Raw genomic sequence first — 25812 nt, 5'->3', positions numbered from 1 at the left:
AAATAAGGAACATTTTGTGTTTGGCTACAGTTACTCAAATAAATAAGCAGGAATGAGGTCTAATAATTCTACTGGCTTATATTTAATTTGCTCCAAAATTGAGTTTTGCAGTGTAGGAACTGGTTGAAAAGGTCAAACTACGTAGAGATTAACGGAAAATTAGTCATTTGTCTATTTATTAATTTTTATCTTAGTTGACTCTCGGCTCGTTTTCACCTTCTCTTTGTCTTTCCTCTTCTGTCATCAATCAGGACCAAATTCTGAAGACAGGGGCAGCCCGTCTCCCCAGCCTGTCCCCCCACCCTGTCCCCTCTCTCTCCCTCCTGTCCTCCTGACCCGTCCTCCCCAGGCGGCGCAGGTGCCGGTCCTCAGTCCACTGTGTGTGAACGATGCCAGCCGGAGCTCTGCGCGTCTCCCTCTGCCTCCTGCTCGCCGCCCTCCACCTGAGCTGCGTGCCCGGCGGGGCTCCGGACGAGGCGCCCTTCGAGCTGAAGGACTTCCCCCGGGCCCCTGCGTTCCCTCCGCGCAAGAAGGCGCCGCAGTTCATGCTGGACCTGTTCGACGCCGTGTCCGTGGCCGACGGGGCGCACAGGAGCCAGAAGGAGATTCTGGAGGGGAACACGGTGCGCAGTTATCAGGATAAAGGTGGGCGGAAACTTTATTGTATTTTATAGACTTACAAGAAAAAAAAAGATTGTGCATTTGTTTATTTATAAGGAAGGGTTTTTTTTTTTTTTGCATCGAAAGGTGCGGATGTCAGTGCGTAAAATCTTCGGGGAAAGAAACAATTGCACACGGACATTAGTCCGTTTGACTGGTTTTTCTTGAGCAAATGCAGCCAATCTTGTTTCTTCTGCATTCTGTGGTCTGCAGGACACACCGGCCAGAGGATCCACTTCTTTAACTTGTCCTCTCTGGGCAGAGAGGAGAAAATGATCAAAGCTGAATTCCGCTGGTTCCGAAAGAAACACAAGTTCTACCTGGGGAACTCCTACGGGCCTCACTTCTACAAGGTGACTCTTAAAAGTCCCCATTATTTGACTTGGGTGAATTTGCAGAATGTACTTCAAACTTTTATTGAATATGCAACACGTGTAAAAATCAACTTTTGATGCTTTGTCCCAGTGTGGTGCAGAGAAGTAATGTTTCTGGAGATTATGATTCACAGAAATGTTTTACTTGTTTTTGCTTACAGGTAATGACAACATGACATTTAAAATCAGAATATGACATCAAGGCAATTAAAAGACTTTAAAAAGTCATGTGGGCTTAAAGAAAATCATGTTTAATACTTGCATAGAGTTTACTTTCAAAACAAACTTTCTCATCGGGACTAATAGTCTATTGAATATAGCTGAATATGGAAAGTTAAGTGGAAGGAAAAGGTGAGACAAGAAAAAGAAGCGTCAGCAAACACATTTGAATCGATTCAAAATTCCCAGGTTTAGGAACAGCAATTATCAATAGATTTCTTTTTTTTTTACTGCACCTCTACTGTCATAGCAACCAGGGCTTCCTGAACACCTGAGCAAATGCAATAATTTATGCCAGAGCAGCCCCGAAAAACACCTTGACATAAGTTTTTCGTCAGCCAACATTGCTGCGTTTTCTGGTCCAGGTGGACGTATACGAAGTTCCAGACAGCAGACTGAAGGTCCAGAGAGGAAACCTCGTCACGTCCAGGCTGGTGTCCCTCTACACACAGGGATGGGAGGTTTTCAATGTCACTCAGCTGGTAACAGAAAATGTTCACAGCAGAGATTCACCGGTCTGATATTAACTTTGATAATGACAAAAGCTGTAGATCGGGGATCGGTGACGATGTGTCTGATCCAACAGGGCAAATCAAATCAGTACATTTATATGTTGGGGGGAAAAAAACAAGTCTGTGCAGTGCAGTTTTTCTGTCTAGGATCGGTATTGGACGATTCTAAACCTCCGATATCGGAATCGGAAGTGAAAAAAGTGGATCGGAGCGTCTCTCCTTCACTGAAATGATTTATAGCATATCTAGTTTGGAGCCAATCAGCTTTCACTTAGTCCAATCTTGTTTTGGTGATTCTCAGGTGTCTAAATGGATCCAGAAGAGTCAGGAGAACAACGGCATCCTGGTGGTGACGACGTTCCCCCCCGGTGACTGGATGAACTCTGAATCCAAGCAGCTCCAGTTGACAGACACGAACGCCTACCTGGTCGTTTTCTCAGACGACGGGAGGACTGAAGCGAACCGGTCATACCTGGGTGAGTCAGTACGGGGCAACAGCCTGAGACAGTTCAACTCCATTGCCACGCTAACGGTCTCCATCCTCCTCCAGCGGCAGCCTCTGAGCCTCTGGACCACCTCAGCAGGAGGAGACGCGCGTCCTCAGACTTCCTTCCCCGCGGCCGCCCCCCGTCCTGCCGGCGCGTCCCCCTCTACGTGGACTTCGACGAGATCGGCTGGTCGGGTTGGATCATCTCTCCGCGCGGCTACAACGCCTACCACTGCAAGGGCTCGTGCCCGTTCCCGCTGGGCGTGGGCCTGAGGGCCACCAACCACGCCACGGTGCGCTCCATCATGCACGCGCTCAAGCTGCCCGGGGAGGACGTGGGCGCCCCCTGCTGCGTGCCCGACAGACTGCAGTCCATCAGCTTGCTGTACTTTGACGATGAGGAGAACGTGGTCCTGAAGCAGTATGACGACATGGTGGCGCTCAGCTGCGGCTGTCACTGACCCGGTTCGGCTCTGAGATGTGATTATAGAACTCATGATTAGAGCTGGTTAGAACATGTTTACTTGTATATGTCTAAATATTGGTTTATTTTAAGAAATAAAAGATTCCTTAGCTATTAACCCAAACATTCTCTGGTGTTGTGGAAAACGGCTCGTTAGATCAATCAATCAGTCAAAGTTGGAGAAGAGCAAAGGAAGCTTTCCTTCGCTGCTGCAGAAAAACACCAAGAACTGAGCCGACTAAAGTCAAAAGGTAAGAAGCAGCACAAACAGCATGACGCTGTATTCACTGATCAATAAGCGTTATTGAAGTGAGGCAACACAACTTTTCTATTCACACTTTAAAAAAGTTGATGTTTATGTGTATTATCTGTTTGCCAAGAGAAGTGGGATTAGATAACAATGCAGATTATTATTTAACGTGCATAAAATAATGATAGTTCTGTTATCTCCAATTGAAATTACAGTTTGACAGTTGAGAATTGTTACACCCACAAACATTATGGTAATTTATTGAGATTTTATCTGACTGACCAACGCAAAATAGTAAGGAATCAACATATATCTGTTCTGACATCGATATTGTGATATTTATTTAAATGTAGTTTTTTTTTTAATCAAATTGTTTGATATTTTATGATGCACTGCATTGTAATGTTTAACCCATCTTTCGCCATGAACGCCTACAGGAAGAGGATAGGAGCATGAATAGCTTCATGTTTATCATATTATGCACTTAAACGTCGTTTATAGAATCTAATTCCCTGTCAGCATAACTTTAAAGAAGTGGCTGTTTGTTTGTTCTTTGTATTTTTGTTCATTTTAAGTTAAAAATAAATAAATCAGCGATCAAAGACTTATGGTTGCTACAGATCTTATTTGATGTTGCATGGAAAGACATTTATTACTGCATAGTTTTAGTTCCCAACATGTTTTGTATTTAGTTTGTATATTTCCAGGAGAGTTGGAGTCTTTGCAGAATGTGGACAGTAGGTGGCATTGTAGAGTCACACCTTGAACACATGTACATTGGCAAAAGTAAAAGCCTGAAGGACAAGCCCCATATCTGTCTCCTTGTCAAAAATATGGCACTTGGACAGCGAAAAATTTCTAAATTTAACTGATGCTATTGCAAAAAAAAAAAAAAAAAAAGTAACAGAAACCTAAGATCCGGTTTTCAGGTTTCATAAGTGAAACCTAAAAACCGGTTAATTTCTGATGACAAAGAAGTCCAGCTGAGCTCTGTTAAAAACAGTTGTTTATTTCAGTGGAATGGATCACAGGCACAAGACAGCTCTGCTCGACTAGCTGTGAAAAATGCAAATGCAAAAAAAAAAAAAAAAAAAAACTTGCACCAATTCTTCTGCTCATCTGAAAAACAATCGGTGAACGCAAACTCCCATAACAACTGGAATTTGTAGCGTTCGAAACACATTCGGCAGACGGCTGATCAAACACGCAAAATGTCTTAAAAATGATTTTTATGTGGTTGTTAACAGTCAACAATCAGCAGTATGAACATTTTGAATTGCTATTTTAAGTATTGGATGGATTCAAGTAAGTTTAAGTAACCCCACTATACCTGAAAATAAGTGACGATTTATTACTACTTCTGTGGTGTATTACAAACTTTTCAGCATTTACAAAATATAAACATCTCACCTTGAAGCATGTCTTTGCGGTTTAAACGGCAATATATTTACATCATTGTGTCGGGTTTTTTTCTCATCAGACACCACTCATTTCAACATGAGTTTACATTTTTACATCCGCAAACAGAAACGAGCGATACGAAAATTGATATTTCTTCCAAATATGTGCTCGACTCAGACTCACTCCTCTATGCAGATGCTGCAGAGGCTCGGACACGTTCTTCTCTGCCTTGGCAAAAAATTCAGGTCAGCCAAAGTCAAAAAACAAAAAGTCAAGCAGAAAAAGTTCATACCATTAACGTTTACTCCTCCATGAATGCTCCGAGAACATTCATAGGGGAATAACTGAGACAAAGGAGTTACAGTTAAGGAGTAACAAAGGTGTTATATTGCACCAATGCAATGTAACACTGCATTAATGGTGTGCTTTGCAATTCAAGTCTTATTTTCGTGGTGTTTTCAGGTAAATTACTACTGAAATTTAAAAAATATAAATAAAAAATTGGGGAGAAAACATCTGGAAACTGTTGGAAATCTAAAGTAAAAGAAGTTAAGATCAGTTGAAAAAGGTCAAACCATGACAGAACATCACAAGAATGCAACAAACACCACAATGCAGTGAAACTATGGGAACATCAGCAGGGACAGTCCAGCTCTTCTGTCCCCAAGAACTCCCCTAACATCAGGTCCTGTTGACCGTAGGCTGACTCTAGGTATGGCTGTCCCTCTTTAATATGCATTTTCCTTCCCCTTTCCTGGTGCCTCTGCTCTAACCCGTTTGGTTCCACAAGCGCTGCTTGGATTTTGGCTTTCGGAGCCATGGGGGACAGAGGAACCGGCACGAAGCTGTGGTAAACAACCAGTGGCGAAGTCAGGACCTCTACGTGAGGCGCTTGAGGAACACCACCATCTGGGGGCTGAACTGGCAGCTGTACATAGCTTCCTGTGTCGGGATCGAAGAAGGTTTTCGTCTTCACTTGTACTGGCAGGTCAACAAAGAAGTACTGCCCTGAGTTTGGATCCTGAAGGAGTTTTCGTTGGGTCATAGGGATGGACTGCGTGAGAATGGCGTGTTCCAGGCTAGACTGATGAGAAAACTGGCTGGTTTGGCTTGACTGGCGGGACAGAGGCGGAATCTCAGTGCTGTATGCATCAATACTTTGACTCCTTCTCAGGGGGGCACCTCTGCTCTGCTTGTCGGCGGCTCTGCCTCTCTGTTGAAGCTCATTTATGATGGATTTCTCAATGCGCTGAGTCCTGGGTTCAAGCTTTTCACTGGCTGGGATATCAGCACTAAGCCTACGCTCCACTTTACCTCTCAGGTACCTGTCAGTGCTCTGAGAACGATTGAAAGGTCTGTCTGACACGGGCCTCTCGCTGATATGGGCTTTATACACCGGCACATTACTGATGACGCTGTCACTGCTGTAATCTCTGTGTTCTGGCTTCTCTCGAGGATGTCTGTCGGTGCTCCGACCTTGTCTTTCCGATGCCGGTTTGGGTCGTTCATCGTTTCTTTGGCGGTTGCCTTCCACTGAATCCCGACTCTGCCTCCGGGTCCTGTTTGTTTCTACTTTGTTTTGGTTGTGGTTCTCATTGTGGGATTCACGCTGGGGATTGCAGTCATTGCTGTGGTTATTTGAATTATGACGACTGCCATCTTTATGTTTTTTCTCACCACTCCTGCCAGTTTTAGTATTGCCACTGCTTTTGTGCTCCGACTTATCACTCCTCACCTTTTCAGCTCGATGTTTGCCGCTGCTTTGAGATGACTTTTGTGATGATTTCTGGGACTCTTCCTTCTTCATCCTTCTGTTTGTTAGTTTAATGGCTTTTTGAACTGCTTTTTCAGATTTTGGCAAGACTGCTGGAGGTTTGGGCAGTCCAATTTGATTGTCATTACCACTGACAATAAATCCTGATTGCTCACTGATGTCCTTTGTCATTTCACTCTCTTCAAGAAGGTTAGCATTTGTCACTGCATCATCAGTTGGGTCAGCAGTACTAGTTGGTAAACTCTCAATATCTTCAGATGATGGGGTCACCCTGAAAAACCTTTCTTCCTCCTGTGGGACAAGTAGAGAATTCCCAACTTGGGATGTCTTGGGGCTTTCATTTTGGACATTTGAGGACACTGTCAAGAACTGTGGTGATTTGCTTCCTGAAAACTCCATAGGTTTAAAGACTTCAGGTGGAGTTATGATGACATTGTTGGTAGAAGAGTCATTTGCCAGTGAGAGCTCAGGGTTTTCCCTTGTCTTATTTAACTCTTTCTCTATTTTCTCTACATTGTTACTACCTCTTGGTGACCAGGGTATTACAGGTTTCTTTGTCTTGCTATTAAAACTGTTGTTTTTGACTTTGAACAAGGCCGGGATTCCCAAAATTGGAGAAAAAGTACTGGAAGAGGATGTTGTTGAATTGCTCTCTTCATTGACAAGCCTTTCATCTGAGATGACAATGTTTTTATCCATGCTATCCATATGCTGCAGGTCTGGTTGGTTCGGTGTGGAACTCAAGCATTTATTCATGCCTTCCAGCTCGCTTTCGTGATCGCTTAAGCAACAGTACCCCACCCCACCTCCGTTTGAATTGCTTCGTGAAACAGGCCGTCCCAGTTGTATCACCTCCTCCACCTCAGCTGGTGAGTTCTCTAAAGAGTGGAAGACGTTTGACTCAGTCTCTGTGGTTCTGTGCAGTGTACTTTCCACAGAGAAGTAGGAGGATTTGGAGGACAAGCTCGCTTGATCAGGTGGGCTCTGTGCAACACTGACGCTTTTTATCAGCAGCAAAGGTGATACAATGTTTCTGGGGATTTCACCAAGTTCTTCTGCGTCTATAGTTATATCCTCACTAGTTATTTTGAAAGGTTCATCTGGTTTGAAGTTCTTGATCAGATCGTCATCTTGTTTAATTGAAGAGTCTGGTTTAAAGGGGGCTTTCCGTTTCACCTTGCAGGACTCCTGAGTGTTAGCATGGCTCCCAGGTGTGACTTCTCTTTTTGGACTAGCGTTGATCACTGAATTGTTGACTAACCCATACGCCACTGCTGTACTGTTTTTTACCTCATCCTCCCTCTCTTTTAAAGAGGTTTCTCTCTGACTAGGTAGAGCTTCCTCAGTTTCTGTGCTTACATATATTTTAGGGCCTGTCCTGATGTCACACGATTCCTCTTCACGCCTTTCAAAATTGTCATTTTTACCACAGCCATCCACCAGATCTTTGTCACTTGTTGCGCTCCCATCTCCTCTGCTGACTCCTTTCTTGCTCCTTGGTGGAACAGGAGGAGCATTTAAACCTTTGTCTTTCCTTTCATTCATCAAGTAGTCCTTACTTTCTTTATGCGTCTGCCCTGCTGTTTCTGGTAAACTGGCATCGCGATTATGAGCATGATTATCAACTAACCTTTCTCCAACATCTTTATCTTTAACCTTTAGGCAAAGATTTTGCTCACTTCCTGCTTTGTCCAGTAGAGCTTCCCTACTTCCAAGTCCGAAAGTCTCAGCAGGTCTAGGTTGGCTCATTACTCTTAAGTCCCCTAATCTCTGTTTTTGTTTTTTCTCCTGACGTGGAGAAGTGCTGTTCTTCTTTTCTTCTCTTGGTCTAGTCATACAGTCTTTATGAGCTTTACTATTCTGTAACCATATTTCACAACCTTCATCTAGAATGTTGTTTTCAGATGCTACAACAGCCTCCTGCTCTGTAAATTTATTCCTTCTCTCCCGCTCTGAGATAATCTCCTCAAGTGCCATTTTAGCTTTGTCATAATTATCATTTAGAAGTGCTTTGTTCACAATGACGTTACTGTCTACCTTTGTGAAGACCTCCTGCTTGCTCTGCTCCTTCTCTGTAAATATTTTTCTCTTAGCCGACGTGTTCCCTCTCATCGATAGCATACCTCTCTTAATGTTACGAAGCTCCCTGGAGATCAAGTTGTTTTTAACCTTTGCCTCCTCGTCAATGTTGAGAACCTCCTGCTTGTTCTTCACATTCTCAAGCACGCGGTCACCAAGTCGTGCTTTTTCCAGCTCTTTTAAAGCCTGCAAATCGTTAAAAATATGCTCGCTCTCTCTAGTGTCTCCTCCTGACTTCACTTCGACATCCGCCTCCACTTTTGCATTCACATTCAAGTTGCTCTCCTTGCATTGCTTTGCTTGCTCATCATCTGTCAATGTGAATCTCTGATTTTTGATAAAATTGTTCTGTCTGGATGAGAAGGCATGCTTAGGTTGGCCTTGTTTACGGACAGGTTCATGTTCTTTATGTAGTAAATCTGGTTTTGCATCTACCAAATCACTTTTAGAGGCTTTGTCAGTATGACGTCTTCGCTGCTTGTCGGGAGACAAGCAGAGCTGCAGATCTGACTTAGAAAAAGTTCTCTTTGGTACTGGTGGAGGCTCTTTGCTTATGTTGCTATTTGTGCTCACCAGTGTTGTATCAGATGGTTCATTTAGCAATAACCCATAGTTGTTTTCTGTTACCAAACTATCCCTCCTGCTTTCAAAGGGCTCTTTAGAAACTCTCTGATCCCTTTCCTTCTGCCTCATTACATCTGCGTCTGGTATCTGCTTGCTGTTGCTGTCTGAATGACTTGCTGATCGAGCTTTATTTTTGGCTGCATTAATTGCTTCCTTTGCGGCTCTGATTACATTTGTTGTACTAATGGTTTGGCCACCTGTGTTGTCTTCCTCTGAAGCCAGCTGAACGCCAAAGTCCTTTGTGCCTTTCACTGGCCATTCAGTTTTCTCTGGGACATTTGGCTGCGTTTTCTCCCCTGATGGTAGCCCCCCTCTCTCCAGTATGTGGGGTGAAATTATGGGTGAATAATCTTTGATGACATTTAAAGTACTTGGTGAAAGCCCTGTGTTTGTTGGCAGTGCATTTGGAGAAAGCTCTCTGTTTTTTGCATTAATCATTGAATCAGCGTTAGACAAAGTGTTGTTGCTTGGGGGTACTTGCAGATATTTCAGATCACTGTCAACAGGATTGGCTTTCTTGTACAAATTCAGGGACGGATAGTTTTGGTTTTTTGCCATTGGACTCTTATTCTTCTTTGAGGATATATATGATGAAATGGAGTTCTCCTCGCCAAGATTGCGATTGTCAGCATCGCATTTAGTCTGCAGTAAATTTGCCAACAAATAGTCATCTGATGAAGGCTTATCATTGCAATGCCCTGTAAATTCAACATTTGCCGGGGATACAATATGTTGCACAACAGGGCCGCTAACTGTCTGCCCATCTTTGGCTGGTGTACTTAAGCCAGAGCCACTGCCCTCAGAAGGAGGTTGGTTCGCATTATCTGAGGGTGGAGACTGGACGCCACCGTCAGACAGCTCCAGAGTTTTGAATTTATGTGGGCTGTATCGACTCTTCACCCTCTTCCGGTTGTCTTTCAAGTTGAAGAGGATGCTCGATGCAAGCGATTTGTAGGTTTCTCGCTTGACCGGAGGTTCCGAAGTCACTTTGGCCTCGGAGTGAGGCCTGGTCAGAAGGTCGAGGACAGAGGGAGAGAGAACTGCCTGGAGGATTTCTGACGTTTCTGTTGGCTGTCTGGAGGGAATGACGGGAGTCATCAGTTGACAGATGCTAAATGGTGTAGAGGCTGAAGAGCTTACTTCCTGAATTGCTGTCACTTCCACAGATTCAGTGTCCTTTTTGACCACTAAAATGTTTTCATCCATCGGTTTTGAATTAATTTCTTGAGGTGGTTTTCGTAGCTGATTTGCTGGGATCACACTTTTTGCCCTGGGGCCATTGCGTCTCCATGGGGCAGCAGTCTTATCCCCTCCATCTGAGGAGCACCTCTTCTGAGCCAGAGGGGCCGCAGGCTTTGGCAGGACTTTTGGTGGAGGAGGGGCTGGGCTGAGTTCAGGAACGTTGGCAGTAGACGGCTCAACTCTTACTTTCTGGCACGACTGTACCTCCCCCGCATGAAGGATCTCTGATGTATGTGCCTCAGTCAGCTCCTTGTAAAAGGGCAAGTCGTACCACTTAGGAACATTGTCAGCACAGAGAATATCGGTGACTGTGTTGTCTTGGCCAAAGGGGTACCGGTTCAAATCTGTCCATGTTTGGAAAGGACTAAACTCGCTGTGAAGGAAAAAGTTTTTTATGTTCAGCTGTCTAAGCTTTGCTGTGGATTTAGCATTTTTAGTCTTGGTCAGATTCCCAGATGGGAGATTGTCATCCTTGCATTTTTTATTAGCAGAACCACAACCAGACTTATTGTTCTCATAATGTCTATTGGTGAGACTAGTGTGATAGTCAGAGGAGAATTCTGAAAGCTCTCTCTCTATGCTGCGAAGTGCCGATTTATGCCACGATTCACCATTCGAGTCCGTCATACCGCCATTCCTTTCCTCTGCGACGCTTAGCACCTTGAGGAAGGACGACATGTGGGACATGTCATCCTGTTGCTGCTCCTGTTTGCGGGGCTGAGCATAATCTTTATCCTGTTTGTGTTGTCCTGCTTTTTTAGATTCCTTATGTAGGTTCTTTTTAAAGGGCTCCCCTGCTAAAGGCTTGAGGCAGCTGTACGGCGAGTATCCACACAAAAGTTCGTCGTTGTACACTGCATCGTCCCCGACGCAGAGACTACGGAAGGCCCTGTCGGTCAGGGTGCTGACCTCTCGATCCGTCTCGTCCATAAACAAGTCTGTGAAGCCGTTGGGGAAGCGATGGTGTAGCATGCTTCCCATCCGGTGGTTTATGTGTCGCTTTTCCACGCAACTCATGGTGTCAGCAAGTTTTTTTTGCTATTTTTTCATCACCAGACGGGTGTCCTGTGTTGCTGCCTCAGCTCAGTGGGTCTTTAGCCTCAGCTCACACCAACATCAGTGAACTCTTGGGATCTGACCTTCACCTGCAGAGAAGCCACAATAAGCAATGTCAGTAAGGCAATGCGTATTACAGGGTAAACAGAACCTCGAAAAACTCATGTAATGAACCAATCGAGTATTACATTATGACCGGTACTGACTAATCTGTGGCTATGCCCCATCAAAGTGCAATGCATTGTGCACTAACACTATTGTTTTCAAATATATCCACATTAACACATCAATTTTTGCTTCCCGCACGCATCCACAGTCGATCGCTGGTCATAATGTTATGCCTGATCTCAATATTTTTGAATGAATCTAAAGGGATTTAATATGTTGCTGCACTAATAACCTTTCTGCACACAACATGTGGTGGCTTGGCCCAAGCTGCAGCTATGCAGGCAGCAGACAAACACTTCAGATCATGCACTCGGCTATTTTAAGCAATGCGTGCTTCAAGCTGTTAGCACCGACTGCACTGCTGTTTCACTCAAAGAAATACAATTTTGCTCTATTTACAGGTAAAATTAAAAAAATAAATAAATAAATGAACTTGGTCCATATCATTTAAAAAAAAAACACACAACTGCATCCCATATGGACAATTCTTCTTATCGGGAAGGTTTAAGTCTGAGAAGCTAACATCTGGACTGCTGCAAACTAACGCAAAGCTATTAAAATTTCCAGCAGTTGAGATACAGCATGTGGCACAGGAAATGAGACACAATCAATTACAAATCTCAGTCCACCTCAGCAACAGCTGCTCTACTGTATCTCGCTCTAGCCACCCTGAGTTCTCAGAATAGTCCAGTAACCCATTTATACCTCCTGACCTGAGAGCCTGCCACTCACTTCAACCTGAGGCTTCAGCCACTCATGCAAGCATCTCTTAAAAGAAAATGTCTTTGACATCATGCTGTTTGAAACATAATGAAACAGAAGAAAGCAAAAGCATTGCCATGTCCACAAATGTTCTGACGTCAAGTGGGTGATTGAGACAAATCATTGTTGAATGTATACTTTCCTTTGTCAACAACTTCCTGGACATGCTCAGATTTATTCAAAGGGAACTTCTGTCAAGTTGTTCCCTGACCTAAAGTATGAATATGAATTATTTGAGGGGGAGGGGCAGTGAGTTTGTAGAAAAGTAGATAAATCATCGAGTCACTGGCAAACGAACAAATGTTTTTTTTTTGTTTTTGTTTTTTGTTTTTCATAAATTTAGCCTTCAAAAAAACTTAACCAAAAATGTTTATAGCTCTGCCACTCAACTCTTGTCTGTGGAACTTTTCTCAGCTGAACGAATGGTGGAAGCCTGTTAATAAATACAGACCAGTTGATTTCAGCAATCGAAATGGAAAAACTTTAAAGGTTCATACCCTTAAGGCACGTTGTTGTGTTAGCATTGTTTAAATGTCTACACTGTTCAACTATTTCAACATCATCAGTTGCAAGGCACCAATATTGTTTGGAAGCAATCAATGCTAAATCACAGTTAGATGCATCCAGCATCCAGCAATCCAAGCTAACAGAGCTATAGTTACATGCAACCTATTGGTCCTGTGAAGGTTTACATTTCATATCCATTATAATAGTTCTGCAAGTGATGAATGTAAACTTTTTTAGTTAAAGTTGTTTGAAATGACTAAAGTCAGTATATTGGTGGACAGCTGAGAAAAGAAGCAGCAAACTCAACAAAAGCCTTTTGTTAATTAGGGTTAGTTTGGGTTAGTTTGAGAGTCATTTATTTTCCTTAGCTCTGCTACTTCAGAGTGAAAATAAGGAAAGACTGTAAATGTTAGCATCTGCAATAGCGTCAAGACAGATTCTATGTGAAGCATTGCATTGTATTTAATAATATAGCATTGTGTTCATTAGAGACAAGCACTTTCAAGTTGAGTTTACATTTAACTACCAGTGAACTTTCCACTGCTCTGAAGTTGTGACCTGAGAAAACTGACACAGACTAAACAGTTTCTTTTTAAATTTTTGTGATTTATTGTTCGATAATATACATCGTACTTGAAGGAGGTAAATATATAATGTGAGTTTTTATTGATACAATAGATTATAGTAATTTAATTTCAATTAAATGGAACTGCATCGCATAAAAATGTTTTTTTTACTTGGTTTTAATCACTAAAATGACTTTTAATCGCTCAAACATTTTGTCCATTTAGCTGGCAGTTAGCTTTCCACCACTCTGGGGATTTCTACACATGTCAACAACTCAGTCAGGGAACTATTACTAATGTCTTTTTTCAGGATATCCGGACAGTTCAGTTCACCAGGTGAAAGTCTCAAGACCTTATTGACTTCACTGTATCTAAGGCCAGACTTGCTGAATATTTTGGCTTTCTAGGACCTTTTGGTTGCCAGCAACCTCCTACCTCTCATAACTAGATATCAGTTAGCAGCCTCGGTACTTTCCCAGCATCTGCTTGTGTATTTATACTCGCAAACTGAGATAGCAAAACTTACTGTACTGTAAAACGACTCAAACTATAAAGCGCAGATATTCCTTTTCATTGTAGATGTTACATTATGGGTGAAATGAATAAGACAACATGTCTATTTAGTGGTTTAAATGTCAGAAAACACATGAGTGTTTAGCCAAAACACTATAAAACAATCACCGTCGGCCATTTATCACATTTTAAACCATTTCATTTTTGTTTTTTCTTACCTTGGTGATGGGTGTGTCATGCTCACAGCAGGAGGTCTCCCCCACAATAACGCACGGTTAAGAGCAAGTCCCCAGAGTTAAGTCCAGCAATCCAGAGCAGCACCTGTAGCCAATGTTCCAGTTAGTAATTCCTCGTCACTTACTTCTTTTTTTCTAAAGTTGCGTGTTTAAGATTTAGGGCAAAGAAAACTCACCTCAGTGAGTCAAGCCCCTGGATCCATGTTCAAATGCGCTGGTGTGGCCGGCCTGCTCAACGCCAGCTCACAAGGTACCAAAATAGACGCACAAGTCAGCGTGGCCAAACTGAGCAGCAATACTGGACCCGGCTTGATGCCTCTCATTGGAATAACCAGTAGGTGTCGAGTGGCAGGGTAAGACGGGCCAGCCGCCATGAAATGGACACTGTCATTGGTTATTTTTGTAACCAAGCATTCAGGTCCGATTGGTTCTTGCATCGATCTTGTCTTTACTGTCTGGTACCTTTGAACTTGTCATAGAAGAGGGAATGACTAGTTTGGACAATATACAGTGGCTGGAGGGTGAACTTAGCCGGTCACATCACTGACTTATATTCAGCTGCCAACTTCTACTGCCTGAGTCACTCAAAGAAACGAGTGGTTGATGTAGCACATTGCCCAACAAAAGTCCAGATTGGGCTTGTCGGGCACAGACGTCTGCTGACTGGCATGACCAAGGCAGGGCTGGACTCATTCTTGTTGCTCAAGCTCTGTTTACAAGGCCGCGATGTAGAAACGTGTGACCGGATAGTCTAGTTTTAGGACTGATGCAGCTGTTGTTGCTGTGTGATTATGCTGAAACTTAGGAGCCGTGTTGTGTTGACTTGTGGGAGGATAATATATGTGATTGATGTCACGGATCATCATCTCTGCGCATTCCGAAAGTGGAGATGTTTTTATTTCTCTGAGCTCTTCTGTGTGGCTCCATGCAAGTGTTAAAGATTTTGACAGCCGTCTGTTTATTAATGCCGATAAAGTTGTTTTTCGCGTCTTTCCTACATTATTAATGTGCAAACACTGCAACTGTTGCTTCAACCTCGGTAAAATGATACAGAAAATGATTGTCAGGTTTTTTTTCCCATAAGCCAAAAACGAAAGTAACATTTTTAATGCATCTGTCCTTGTAATGATGACTGCACATTATTATCACATGTACAGCAGTTTCACAAACTCATGCTTCCTGCAAAAACCTCTATGAAAAACCATTGTGTATCCATAAAAACTATCAAAACATAGAATAATAATTAATGCAGTTTTTGAATATGTACAGTGTCTTGCAAGAAACGTAACCCTAACGCTTCTTCTTTTTCTTCTGTTTTTCTTTTAAACATACTTAAACAAACAGACAAAGACAAAGTTATGCTACTGTTGTAAATCGTCTGTCGTTCTGGCAGCAGAATTTCGTATTTATGGAAGTGGGGGAGGAGGTTTATCATGTGTTGGAATGACCCAGTCAAAGTCCAGACTGAAATCCAACTGAGAGTCTGAGCTTAAACACTTCATCCAAGCTTGGGCAAAAATAAATGTAAACAGCTGATAGATGTGCTCTAAAAAAATAAGGTGAATACGAATGCATGAGATGATCATTTGCACAAAATGGTCGAAAACAAAGCTAGGTTCTTTTCCCTTCACAATTTTATGACAATATTTATTGCTATGTCCGATAAAATCCCAATAAAACACATCAAAAAGGTGCAGATACTTATGTGTGGGTTTTTGATGTGCCATGAACTGGACAGCGGACTTCCCCTCTCTGTCACGGACTGAATAGAGGACGACGTTCTGTGAAGTCAAGATGTGGAGAAGTAGGTTAGTGTAGAAGTGAAACCGTGTGAACCTTGTGAATGAGGACCTTTGGGACGTAGCACAGATGCTATCTTCTTTGTTGAAGCAACTCGCGATGCTGGCTTTCAGCAGGTGTAAAGGAGGTTAGTTTGTGTTGCTGCGTCTGGAGTTTGCAATAATTGAAACCAACCAAGCCTGATGAGGCAATTAGCAAAGATTCTGTTATATATAGCTCGTTTATCAGATTAAAATGTGCTTTGGAAAATGAGATTTAGCGCTGCAGAATGCAACTTTTTGTAGATATGTTAAAAAAAAAAAGTTTTTTTTTTTACATATCTATTAAAACTGTTTCCATATTGTGACAGTTTGCTGTGAGGCAGATAATCTGTGAAAAGGTCGTTCTCTAACCTTGAGCTGCATCTGGAACAAAGCGCCACTCTAGACCAAAAACAGCCAATCAGAGCTGGGAGGAGGGTCTTAGTGCTACCAATAAAAACACATGTACGCACTGCTAAGTGCGCTAATTGTGGAGAAGCAACTCGCCGTTGCGGGACGTTGCGGGTGAGGGAGGATGAGCAGCGCCACACCAGATTGTGATTGACGGCTCTAAGACCCGCCTCCTGGCTCTGATTGGCTGTCTCTCATTACCAAAGGGAGCACTAGGTGAAGGTAAAGTAGCTCAATTTTTTTCCGCATAACATTCTGTTATATATAGTTTCAACAAATATGTTTGAATGAAAAGAGAGAGTTTTTCTTATTGGTCTGATGTGATGTAAACTTAATTTTCAGCAGCTCAGAAAAACTTGAAAGATGAAATAGTATTTTAACACTTTGCACTGAACTGATGGTTGAATAACCTGAATAACAGATTAAGAACAATAGATATATTTGTTGTTGAGCTCATATGCTTGTTCATGAAATAATTTAGCAGCAAAGGGGGTTTGTTGATTTTTTTTGTCGTCATGGTTTTCAATTAAAATGCACGTAATTGCGATTGACTAATTACAAACCCTGCATCTTAATTGACTAAAAATGTGAAATTGTGTCCTCCCACTAATCTGAACCACATGCCTTGACGGTGTTTGAAAGAAAAAAAATGAAAAGACGAAATTTTATTCACTTTATATTTGTATATGCTGTCTGCCCCCTAAAATCACTTTTATGTTTCGTTCTGTTTTGCTCGTCTAATGTTTCAACCCAATTTTGATATTAGAAAAATAACAAACAAAAGAAACTAAACTGGCTCTACTTTTTTGAAGCGCTGCGGTCAAAAGCCACATCTGTCCACATGCTGAATACGTGAAGATGTTATAGAGAAAGCATTGCAGGCTGAGCGCAGAGTTTAGAACATAATCATTTAATCAGCAGCGCTCTGAGACCACAAAGCACAGGAAGCTGCAAGTCTTTCGTAAGAAAGTGTCAGAGCTCTTTGAGAAGTCAGTCAGCGAAGCAGAAACACCCGGAGATGAGGACAGATCAGTTCCCTGGGTGCATGCCGGCCGTATTCAAAGCTCTCCTGATTACTGGTGAGTAAAACCAACGCCTCGTTTTCCTCTGGTGAAAGAGCTGCATCACTTTTAGGACACAAAGGAAACAAAACCACAAACTGGCGAGTCGGGGTGACGGCAGCAAGTCGTCACCCTGACAAGTCGAGAGACTAAAAGTCACAAAGATGTGGCCAAATTAGAGCCCTGAATTACAAATGATGTCTTTTTGCTACAGATTGGATTTAAATTATTTTTAGAAGATTGTAACGACCAGCTGAGACACACAAAAAACCCTCAAAACTCTGAAAAGGAGAAACTCTTCTTTGACACTGATGTGATGGCAAATTTTATGAAGGTCTGTACTCCGAAGTAGAAAGACCAGCAGAAATAAGATACCACCAAAATAAAATGTGCTATGTGGATTAAAGTCTATTAGCATAGCATATTGTTGGTTGCCAGAAGAAGGACTGTGTTCTTAAAATTTTTATTTGATGTATTTTGCACAATCCCAGAATAATCGTGGTTATATTCCTAAGGTGAAATATAGGTTGCTGTGTCAGTCACACACCAAGGTTTGTTGTATTTTTGTGGTGAATCATCAATACCAGAAATCTTCTTGTTTCTATGTCACAATCTTAGACATTTTAATTCACAGACATTTTTTACGAAGTGTCTCAAGTGTTTCTGTGCATTTAAAGGTCGACATGTCAAAAAGCATTCATACCCTGTTCAATAGTCACTCGTCTTCAACAGGCTTTTAAAAGGCTCACCATTGGTGACAAACTCCAAGTCCAACACACCAGGATCCCATCACAGGTTTTCAGTCAGACTCAAGTCATGGCTCTGCCGCTCCAAACAGCGGCCGAGCCAAGAAGAAAAATATTAGTTAAATTTAAAGATCGTTGTAAACTGTTACGAAGCAGCTAAGCAGCGATGAGCCGCTTTTCATCTTTATCGCCCTTAAAAATAATCTCACTCACCTGGGTGTCTATGATTAACTTAGATGAGGTCCAGATTGGGTTTTAAGCAAAGCCAGTTACCGGCTTCAGCTTCAATCGTGTCAGTCAGACAGAAATAACTTGAGTAAATCCAAAAAGCAGATCTCAATTGATTACATTTATTCGGGAAGAAAAGCTTTCTAGACAAATATTTTTGTATTAGCTCGTTTCTGGTACGCCCATAAATCCGTCGCACAAGCGCACCCTGCACACAGCTTGATTTGTTTTTTGTTTTTTTAATTTAATCCCATTGCTCATGAAAATAAATAACACATTTAAAAAATGAACTGTGAACAATATTTCACAGCAGGCTTTAGAACATCCCAAAGCGTCAAAGCACCAATTATATGCTGTTTATTAGACATCTGAGAGACAGATGTCTAATGCACTGTAACTAGTATTAATTTTTTTTTTCTTTTCTACTGTTGAGATGTCAGATTTTGGTGTGTCTTGTAACATTGAGTGAATTAATTTAGTGTAAGGTGTCAGGGCAAAAGCAGTGGGAGTGAATGTGTCTGACTGCTTGTTAGACACGACCCGTTATGTCAGAGGTCACACTTTGGCCACTGGAAACTTTATCTGACACTCTGAAGGTACTCAGCATGTCGAGCCGATGTGACTGAACTGATTTTTCTTTTTTCACATAAATAGGAACACGTCGCTGCCGCTTGCTCTCACGCGGTTTAGATTGTGCGCGTCTTCCATGCAGCAGCTCACACGGCAAAAGTTAAGAGTGAGAAGCGTGGCTGTGAGAGATCTCCTTACTGAGCATTTCTGCACTGTTTTAGCAGCGCAGCGCAGTTCCCACAGCACCACTCCGCCTAATTTGGTTCCAGAGCCAACAGCTGGGGGGGCCATATATTTCAGTTTTCCTCCTCTGCCCTCGTTGTGCTCGGCTAAATTAACTATCAATGACAGCTGACCAGAACTCAGTGAAGATTAAAACAACAACAACAACAACAACAAAAAACAGGCAGAATTTTATTCACCAAAGTCAGCAATTCCTGGTTGTTTGGGGTATCATGCAAAGTTGGCGTTGAGGTTTTTCTTTTTGTTACTCGATCATAATTTGACACCCAGTGAGATAGAGACAGCAAAGATGTAGAAGTGAGTAATACTGCCAAAAACTGTATCTGAGGTAGGAGCCAGAAGTCGGAGGTTTACCTCTCTAACCACAGACGACATGGCAGCATGGAAGCAGCGGCCCGGTTCCGTCTCAGCAGAATAAAGAGAAGACAGACACCAGATGTTGTGATTGTTAAAAAAAAAAAAAACAGGAAGTAGTGAAGCTCTAAAGGAACAACAGGTTGATCAGTGTTCAGAATACGGCTGACTAAACTGAAAACAAAGACGATGAAAAAAACTAAAATAAATCTACAGCTGCAAACTTTTGACCCAGAAATGTTATTTCTGAAAGTGCTGCTTGTGCATCAATGCAGCCCAGGCAGGCAGGTGTGCAAAGCAAGTGTCACAATAGAGCTCGGCCTTATCTGATGGCAGAGACAGAAACTGCTGTGGGTTTACAGTCTTCCTGTTTATATCGAACACTGTCTGTGTGCTGAAAATAATACATCAAAATCTCCATTTCTCAGATTGTCTGCTGGTGAAAGTGAAGGGAGATGGAGGAGAGTCTGACGACAAGCTAGGTGGGTCAACAAACAGTGAATAGTGAGCTAACAGTGTTAGCTGCAGCTGAACAGCATGTAGTATTATAATATACTTTTATTTTAAAACAGTTTTTAATAGAAATATTTTTTATATATATGAGGCAAAAGAAATAACTGATGGTAATGTAGATATTTAGTGTGAAAATTAGCAAAGTCACTTCACAATCTGCCACAGAAGCCTCAGGTCTGAGACATTAGCGCATGTGCAAATGATGTGTTAATAAAAACAGTGCATGTGTTAATGAGTTGATAACTTATTGACGCATGCACTAAAAGAAATACTTCTTTTGGTTTCACAAAAAAAAAAAAAACACAGACCACTAGGTGGTGACAAAGCGCTTCCTCTATGATTATTGGTATGTGTGGAATATCCAATAATAGTGAATAGGAGCAGCAGTAAGCTAACTGTTGATCAGAATGCACCATATTGGAGGGTAAAATCAAGCAACTCAAATACAGCAAATTACATATAAATTATGTATAGAGATCAAAAATGTTGTTGTTGGGTGAACACTTCTTGCAACACTTCTTGCAAACTGTTTTCTCAACTAAATCCGTCCTGTGCTAGCTGTGTGCCGCTGCTGCTAAATATACCCCACTGTCGACCGGTTAACTTCTGTCTCTCTAACCAACAGTTCCTCCTCTGAACGCTCTCATTCACAGAGATGTCTTCTTATCTCCACTGAAAATGACACGTTGCCTTTGTTTTTTTATAATCTCTCACTTTTACTTTCTAGAGAGGTTGCTTTTGACTTAGAAAGTGGAAGTGAGAGCATGGACTTGAACATTCACCCATATATCCAGCTACTCAAATAATACCTTAACTACAACCCCAAAAAGTGTAGTGACAGCATAAACAACCAAAATGCACTATTTAGTTATGTTTTGACTAAATATATTTGGTTAAGTTTTTAACAGACATGTCAGTACAGCTGAAATGAGAAAAATGAACTTACAAGGAACCTGTAAGCAAGATATGAGCTTCTTTTAAGTCAATAATTCCTTAATAGTGATGAAAAAATGTCCTATTAGTTAAATAATCTACTGATTTAAAACTATTTCTTGGTGAGGTTTTGGGTTTTTGCAGAGAAACATCCAAACCCTGCAGGATGGATCCGCTGATCATGACACAACCATCATCCTCATCACTCCACCCGTCCCAGTTTTCATGCTTCTACTTGGTTATCCGGCTTCGACTCTGACCTGCTGTGGCCTCCCGGCCCTGAAAGATTCCCAGATACACCGGATTCGGATTGCAAACGCTTGCGACGCAACCCGCATTGCAGCCGGGGGAGCGTGACACCGTGAATCAGACTGACGAGTAAACATGTTGCGAAATCAAACGGGTCTCCTTCATTCACGCTTCAACGCTTTCGGCGCTTGCTTGGCGTTCAGCAAGCTGGCTTTCTGCTTGGTCACGGGGAAATCAGGGGGACAAGGAGGGGGCCTCATGTTCACTGCCACTTGTTTTTGTTTCCAGACTTCAAGTACGCTTTGATCGGAGGTGGGATCGGCCTCTTCCTGTCCCTCTTGTTTATTCTGTCCAAGATCTGCATGATCAGGAAACAAGCGGAGATAAACTTTCCAGGTGAACAGATGAACACATTCATCCTCCCAAAGCATTAGATGCATTGTACACTTTTTTTTTTCTTCTTTTCATGATGTGAAACCGTCTTCCTCTTTAGAATCGAGCGTGAGAAGACCTTCAGAGGTAAGCTCTCGTGTCACACATTTCAGAGTGTTTTATGTGATGGACCGACACGGAACAGGACAGACAGTGTGACTATTTACTCTGATGCCACCAAATAAAATCTAATGACCATCTAATTACCATGAGAATTCCTTTAGTAAAGGCTTCAGAGGTCAGGGAGGAAGTTAGAAGCAGGGTCAGGTTGGAAATGGAAAGTACAGGCATGTGATTTTTGCATATTTTGGTATCGACCCAATACTGAAGTATCTGTATCAATGTGATATCTGCCATATCGCAGATACAGATACTGATACCGACGCTTTTTATTAAAGTTTGATGTATATTATCAAACTCCTGACCTTCAGATTTTTCTTTCAGTTCTCTTTGTTTCGTTCAAACTGAAGAGAATTGAATTTGGATGAAGCTCATAAGTGTCTGCGAAATATTTTACCTGCTGCAATACATCAATTAATTGCAGGATAAATTAAAACAAGTTGAACAATTTCCAGTTGCGTGATTTGCCATTTTTCTCTTTTCTTTCTTTCTGGATGACGATGCTCTTCAGTCTGGTGTTTTGGTCTCCACTAGCCCCGCCCCTTCATTTTTTAAAGGACAATTTTGCAATTCATAATTCATTTTATTTGTTGTCTCTGTTGTTTTAGTCTTTTATTTTTGAATATTTAAAAGGTCTCCCAGTTCCAGTTACACCATTAACATTATGTTAGCTGGAAATGGTCTCAAAACATCAATATTAACATTTATTACATTAACTTCTGGGACCCCACCCCTGCAGCAAAGTTTGTTATTGTGATAAGCCTACTATTAACATGATTTGTGTGCATTTTTCCTAAATAAATTAGCATTTGAGAGCAAATGAAAAGAAAACCTTTTTTCGAGATCGAGTTGAGAAACTGCAAAACAACACTTCGAGATGGAATCTGAAACTATCCATTAGTTTCAGGTCGATCTCATCACGTTAGTATTGATCCAATGCAAAATTGGCTTTGATGTTATTGACATTTCAGGTCCATCCGCCCACTTCTAATGGAAAGAGCAATAACAACAGAACCAGTGAAAAGATTTCATGGCAGCTCTGGAGGAGCTACAGAAATCTGTAGCTCGTAACAACAGAGGGGCTAACATGGTGGTGGGGGCATCATGACCCCACCTCCTAAGCTTTTCTGTAGGTAGAGGAAAACTGTTGGGAGGTTAGACAGAGCTAAAAAGTAAATAAATAAATAAATCTTTGGAGGCTACAAAAAATATCTAAGACTAGGGTGCAGGAGCAGCCAGAGCTACAAAATGTGCTAAATTGGCCCAGTTAAAGTCCAGACCTAATGGTTGCTCTCTTCCCAATCTGACTGCGTTCGAGTGTGTTTGCAGACAGGCATCAGCCATGGTTAGCGTCTCGATATGCAAGGCTTGGAGAAACAGACCGCAAAAAACCTGCAGCAACAAGCGCAGTGAAATGTGGTTCTGCAACGAGCAGAAAGCAAACTCTCGGCATGCTTTTCGGATTTCTAATCCAGAAAATAATCTAGAAATTTCAGAATTTTTTCCCTTCCACGTCCTATTTATTCACTGCTCTGTTGTTCTGTCAAACAAAATCCCAACAAAACACTGAAATCTGGGGTTGCAGTTTGACAAAGTTTACCAGGTGTGAATATTTTTTCTGACACTGTCAATTAGCATATTCTGTAGCAATAAACAATCTCCAATCATCGTTTTTTTGGTTTTGCCTTATTTCCTTTCACCACAGCCGCAATCTGTCATTCTGAATCAGCTCAGCCAATCAGCTGGCAGCGGTATCCAGTGACAAGAGGTGCTAAAGGTCAGGCAGAGGGCAACGCGCCGTCTGGCTGAGGAGCCACGCGGCTCCATGCTACGTCTTGTGTTGCACCTTCTCTACCTCCTGAAAGGCGTCACCGTGGAGCTGCTGATGTGTCACTGCTTCTTTCTCGTCTCGCAAACTTTGTAAATAAAATATTTTTCGACATGTGTCGTGTGTGTTGTGATGGGTTTTTTTAGGAAGCAATTTTACTAAGAAAGAGCACTCCACTCAGGCAGCGGTTTTAAGCCTGTCCACCAGATGGCAGCACCCACCTTCAAAATACCCTGACATTCAGATCAGCAGAGAACTCAGAATGTGAAGCTGAATGAAATATAAAGCTTGCATCGCTCATTTTCCACTGTGAAGCGTGTGTTCTGTCTAACCTCCGTGTCATGCTGCTCACATTGGGCCTGCCGTGTTTCGGTGCCGTTTCACCTCCCCCTGCATCTGGTGGACGTTAACATTATGAGACCTTTGCAAGCTTTCTGATAGCAGCCATTCCACAATGGAAACATGCAGGAGAATCAGAGAAAACCTTCTCTAATAACTCAGACGGCGAATATGCAAACAGGGAGTAATAACTAGCAGATGGAGGCGAGTTTAAAAGGATGATTTCAGCCGTTCTCCACACACTGGCTGAAGCTCAGCTTTTTCCTCCTCATGAAAACTGAAGAAAACCTCACCCCCTTAAGTGAAGTCAGAGTTAGAAAAGTAGCTACACTTTCTACACACTCCGAGCCCCTTATTCTTCTGGTGTACCTCTGTTCACTGAAGGCGTCTGGGCAACACCTGCTTTGGGTTGACCAAGCGTCTGCAGTGCCTCCAAATTGTGGAATTGGACCCAAACACAAGAGGAGCTGGAAAAACATTCGACAGGAAAGCAACGGGAACGGCATGGAAGACAACGGATTGATGATTAACTTCCCCCGATGAATCATCTCCAAACAGGGGCTATAAGTTGCCTTTGCTTTGGGTGAAGAGGCGTTTTCATAGCTGGTGAATTCTGCATATAAACACAATTCACTTGGTCACAGATCAGGAAAGAAATTAATAAAAATAATTAAATCATACTGGCATGCACCATGATTCAATGTCTAAAATATTAAAATAGAGAAAATGCCAAACGAGCTTGTCTATCTAGCTAATTAGATAACTAGCTAGCATTATCTAAAGAGCTAGCACTGTCTAGCTATCTCGCTAGTAGGATGAATGGATGGATGGATGGATGGATGGATGGACGGACGGACGGACGGACGGATGGATGGATCATTTGAAAGGCCAACATCTCTATGGCACCATTTATTTATTTATTTTTATATGGAACCAATTTGAGATTTTGTCTATGAACAGAAAAGAAAAAAAAAACCTTACTGTTTTACTCAGTTACCTTTGACAACAGATAAAGAGGCAACTTCTCGCCGTTCCAGCTATCAGCCTAGGAGAGTAGCAGGACGCATCAGAAATTGTCTTGGCGTTGTGGATCAAGCCCTAATTCGGCAAATCATTTCCAACATTTTGCGCTGACTCTCAAAACGATGGGGTCCTTGGAAAAGTGCTCTCTTCTTTGTCAGGGGGAACATTTGTGTTTGTTCAACTGTTGCCATGACTAGGAGCAATTTAGAGGCGTCCACAGACTGTCTCCTTTATCTTCACGTCCAAAGCCACCCTGATCTCCAGCGTTCTGCTTTCCGAGGGTCGATGAAAGCCCACAAAGAGTCCCAAAAACTGACAGGGCTGCAAACAATGACTCACTGTGGGATCTTGTAACCAGAGACACAATGGGAGAAAGATGGAGACACATACAGGCCATTCAGAGATCCAGCATAGAGAGCGAAAAAGTAGATGAGGGGGAGAAAGGAGGAGGGGGATTAATATTTTCACAATGTTTCAAACGGGTTCAAACTAAATATTTAGTTAGCAAGCTAAATGTTTCTCTTTGAAATATCTAGTACTGAACTAAATATTCAATTTACAGATAAATATTTAGATAGCAAGCTAAGTATTAATTTAATCGGCTCATTTACATGATGCTACCTGGAAGTAGCAACAGGTGACGGCCGCCAATGGGACTTTAGCTATAAGCTCTTATTTTGATTGCTCACTTTCAGTTAAATATTTCGCTTTAGGTGGAATATTTACTTTGAAGCCAAATATTTAGGTCATGAAGGTCATTCAGTCTGAAATGATTAACATGGTGAAAATATGACCATGGAATATGAACTCTCATTTATTTTTTTTAATGATAGGTTAAATAACCCAAATTATTGGTGCTTATTTTTGACTGTAACAGCATCGGTGTTCAGGGTCGGACGTGGATCTGGACTTTGACTGGCAACTCCAACACATGAATTTGGTTTGATCCAAATGATTCTCTTTTTTTTGTGTGTCGTCCTGATGTTGGGGGTGAGTTCAATAAAACTTTGACTAATTGGGTCAAACCTGAGATATTTTTGCACACAAAG

General features: G+C 42.0%; 3 protein-coding genes across 4 annotated transcripts; 2 read left to right on the top strand and 1 right to left on the bottom strand.

Moving 5' to 3' along the window:
- Positions 1-389: 389 nt before the first annotated feature.
- On the top strand, positions 390-3572 carry LOC129377585 (bone morphogenetic protein 2-like). The gene is made up of 5 exons (XM_055057636.1): positions 390-645; positions 874-1013; positions 1619-1735; positions 2067-2241; positions 2316-3572. Exons 1-5 carry the CDS (start codon positions 390-392, stop codon positions 2711-2713), a joined length of 1086 nt encoding a protein of 361 aa, XP_054913611.1. The 3' UTR covers positions 2714-3572.
- A 392-nt stretch (positions 3573-3964) lies between these two features.
- LOC129377539 (uncharacterized) lies at positions 3965-14162 on the bottom strand. Its single transcript, XM_055057553.1, has 3 exons — positions 14070-14162; positions 13876-13978; positions 3965-11230 (listed from the first exon to the last, which is right to left on the bottom strand). The coding sequence occupies exon 3, from the start codon at positions 11100-11102 to the stop codon at positions 5001-5003; it is 6102 nt and encodes a 2033-aa protein (XP_054913528.1). The 5' UTR covers positions 11103-11230; positions 13876-13978; positions 14070-14162; the 3' UTR covers positions 3965-5000.
- Positions 14092-23517, top strand: LOC129377540 (transmembrane protein 273-like). Of its 2 annotated transcripts, XM_055057554.1 has the most exons (5): positions 17119-17203; positions 19755-19808; positions 21310-21417; positions 21515-21540; positions 23279-23517. In XM_055057554.1, the coding sequence occupies exons 1-5, from the start codon at positions 17143-17145 to the stop codon at positions 23333-23335; spliced, it is 306 nt and encodes a 101-aa protein (XP_054913529.1). In that variant the 5' UTR covers positions 17119-17142; the 3' UTR covers positions 23336-23517. The 2 variants fall into 2 exon arrangements, with proteins under 2 accessions (XP_054913530.1, XP_054913529.1); XM_055057555.1 differs by lacking the exons at positions 17119-17203; positions 19755-19808 and adding an exon at positions 14092-14143.
- The last annotated feature ends 2295 nt before the right edge of the window (positions 23518-25812 follow it).

The sequence above is a fragment of the Poeciliopsis prolifica genome, unplaced genomic scaffold (assembly GCF_027474105.1).
Source record: "Poeciliopsis prolifica strain line A6 unplaced genomic scaffold, Auburn_PproV2 SCAFFOLD048, whole genome shotgun sequence".
Lineage (NCBI taxonomy): Eukaryota > Metazoa > Chordata > Actinopteri > Cyprinodontiformes > Poeciliidae > Poeciliopsis > Poeciliopsis prolifica.
This window is presented reverse-complemented; position numbering and strand designations above follow the sequence as displayed.

Coding starts and splice junctions, on each gene's coding strand:
- LOC129377585 (XM_055057636.1), top strand. CDS start 390: ATGCCAGCCGGAGCTCTGCGCGTCTCCCTCTGCCTCCTGCTCGCCGCC. Junction 1,014..1,618: donor ACGGGCCTCACTTCTACAAG/GTGACTCTTAAA, acceptor TTTCTGGTCCAG/GTGGACGTATACGAAGTTCC. Junction 1,736..2,066: donor TTTTCAATGTCACTCAGCTG/GTAACAGAAAAT, acceptor GGTGATTCTCAG/GTGTCTAAATGGATCCAGAA.
- LOC129377539 (XM_055057553.1), bottom strand. CDS start 11,102: ATGAGTTGCGTGGAAAAGCGACACATAAACCACCGGATGGGAAGCATG.
- LOC129377540 (XM_055057554.1), top strand. CDS start 17,143: ATGAGGACAGATCAGTTCCCTGGGTGCATGCCGGCCGTATTCAAAGCT. Junction 21,418..21,514: donor AGCGGAGATAAACTTTCCAG/GTGAACAGATGA, acceptor CTTCCTCTTTAG/AATCGAGCGTGAGAAGACCT. Junction 21,541..23,278: donor GCGTGAGAAGACCTTCAGAG/GTAAGCTCTCGT, acceptor CTTTCACCACAG/CCGCAATCTGTCATTCTGAA.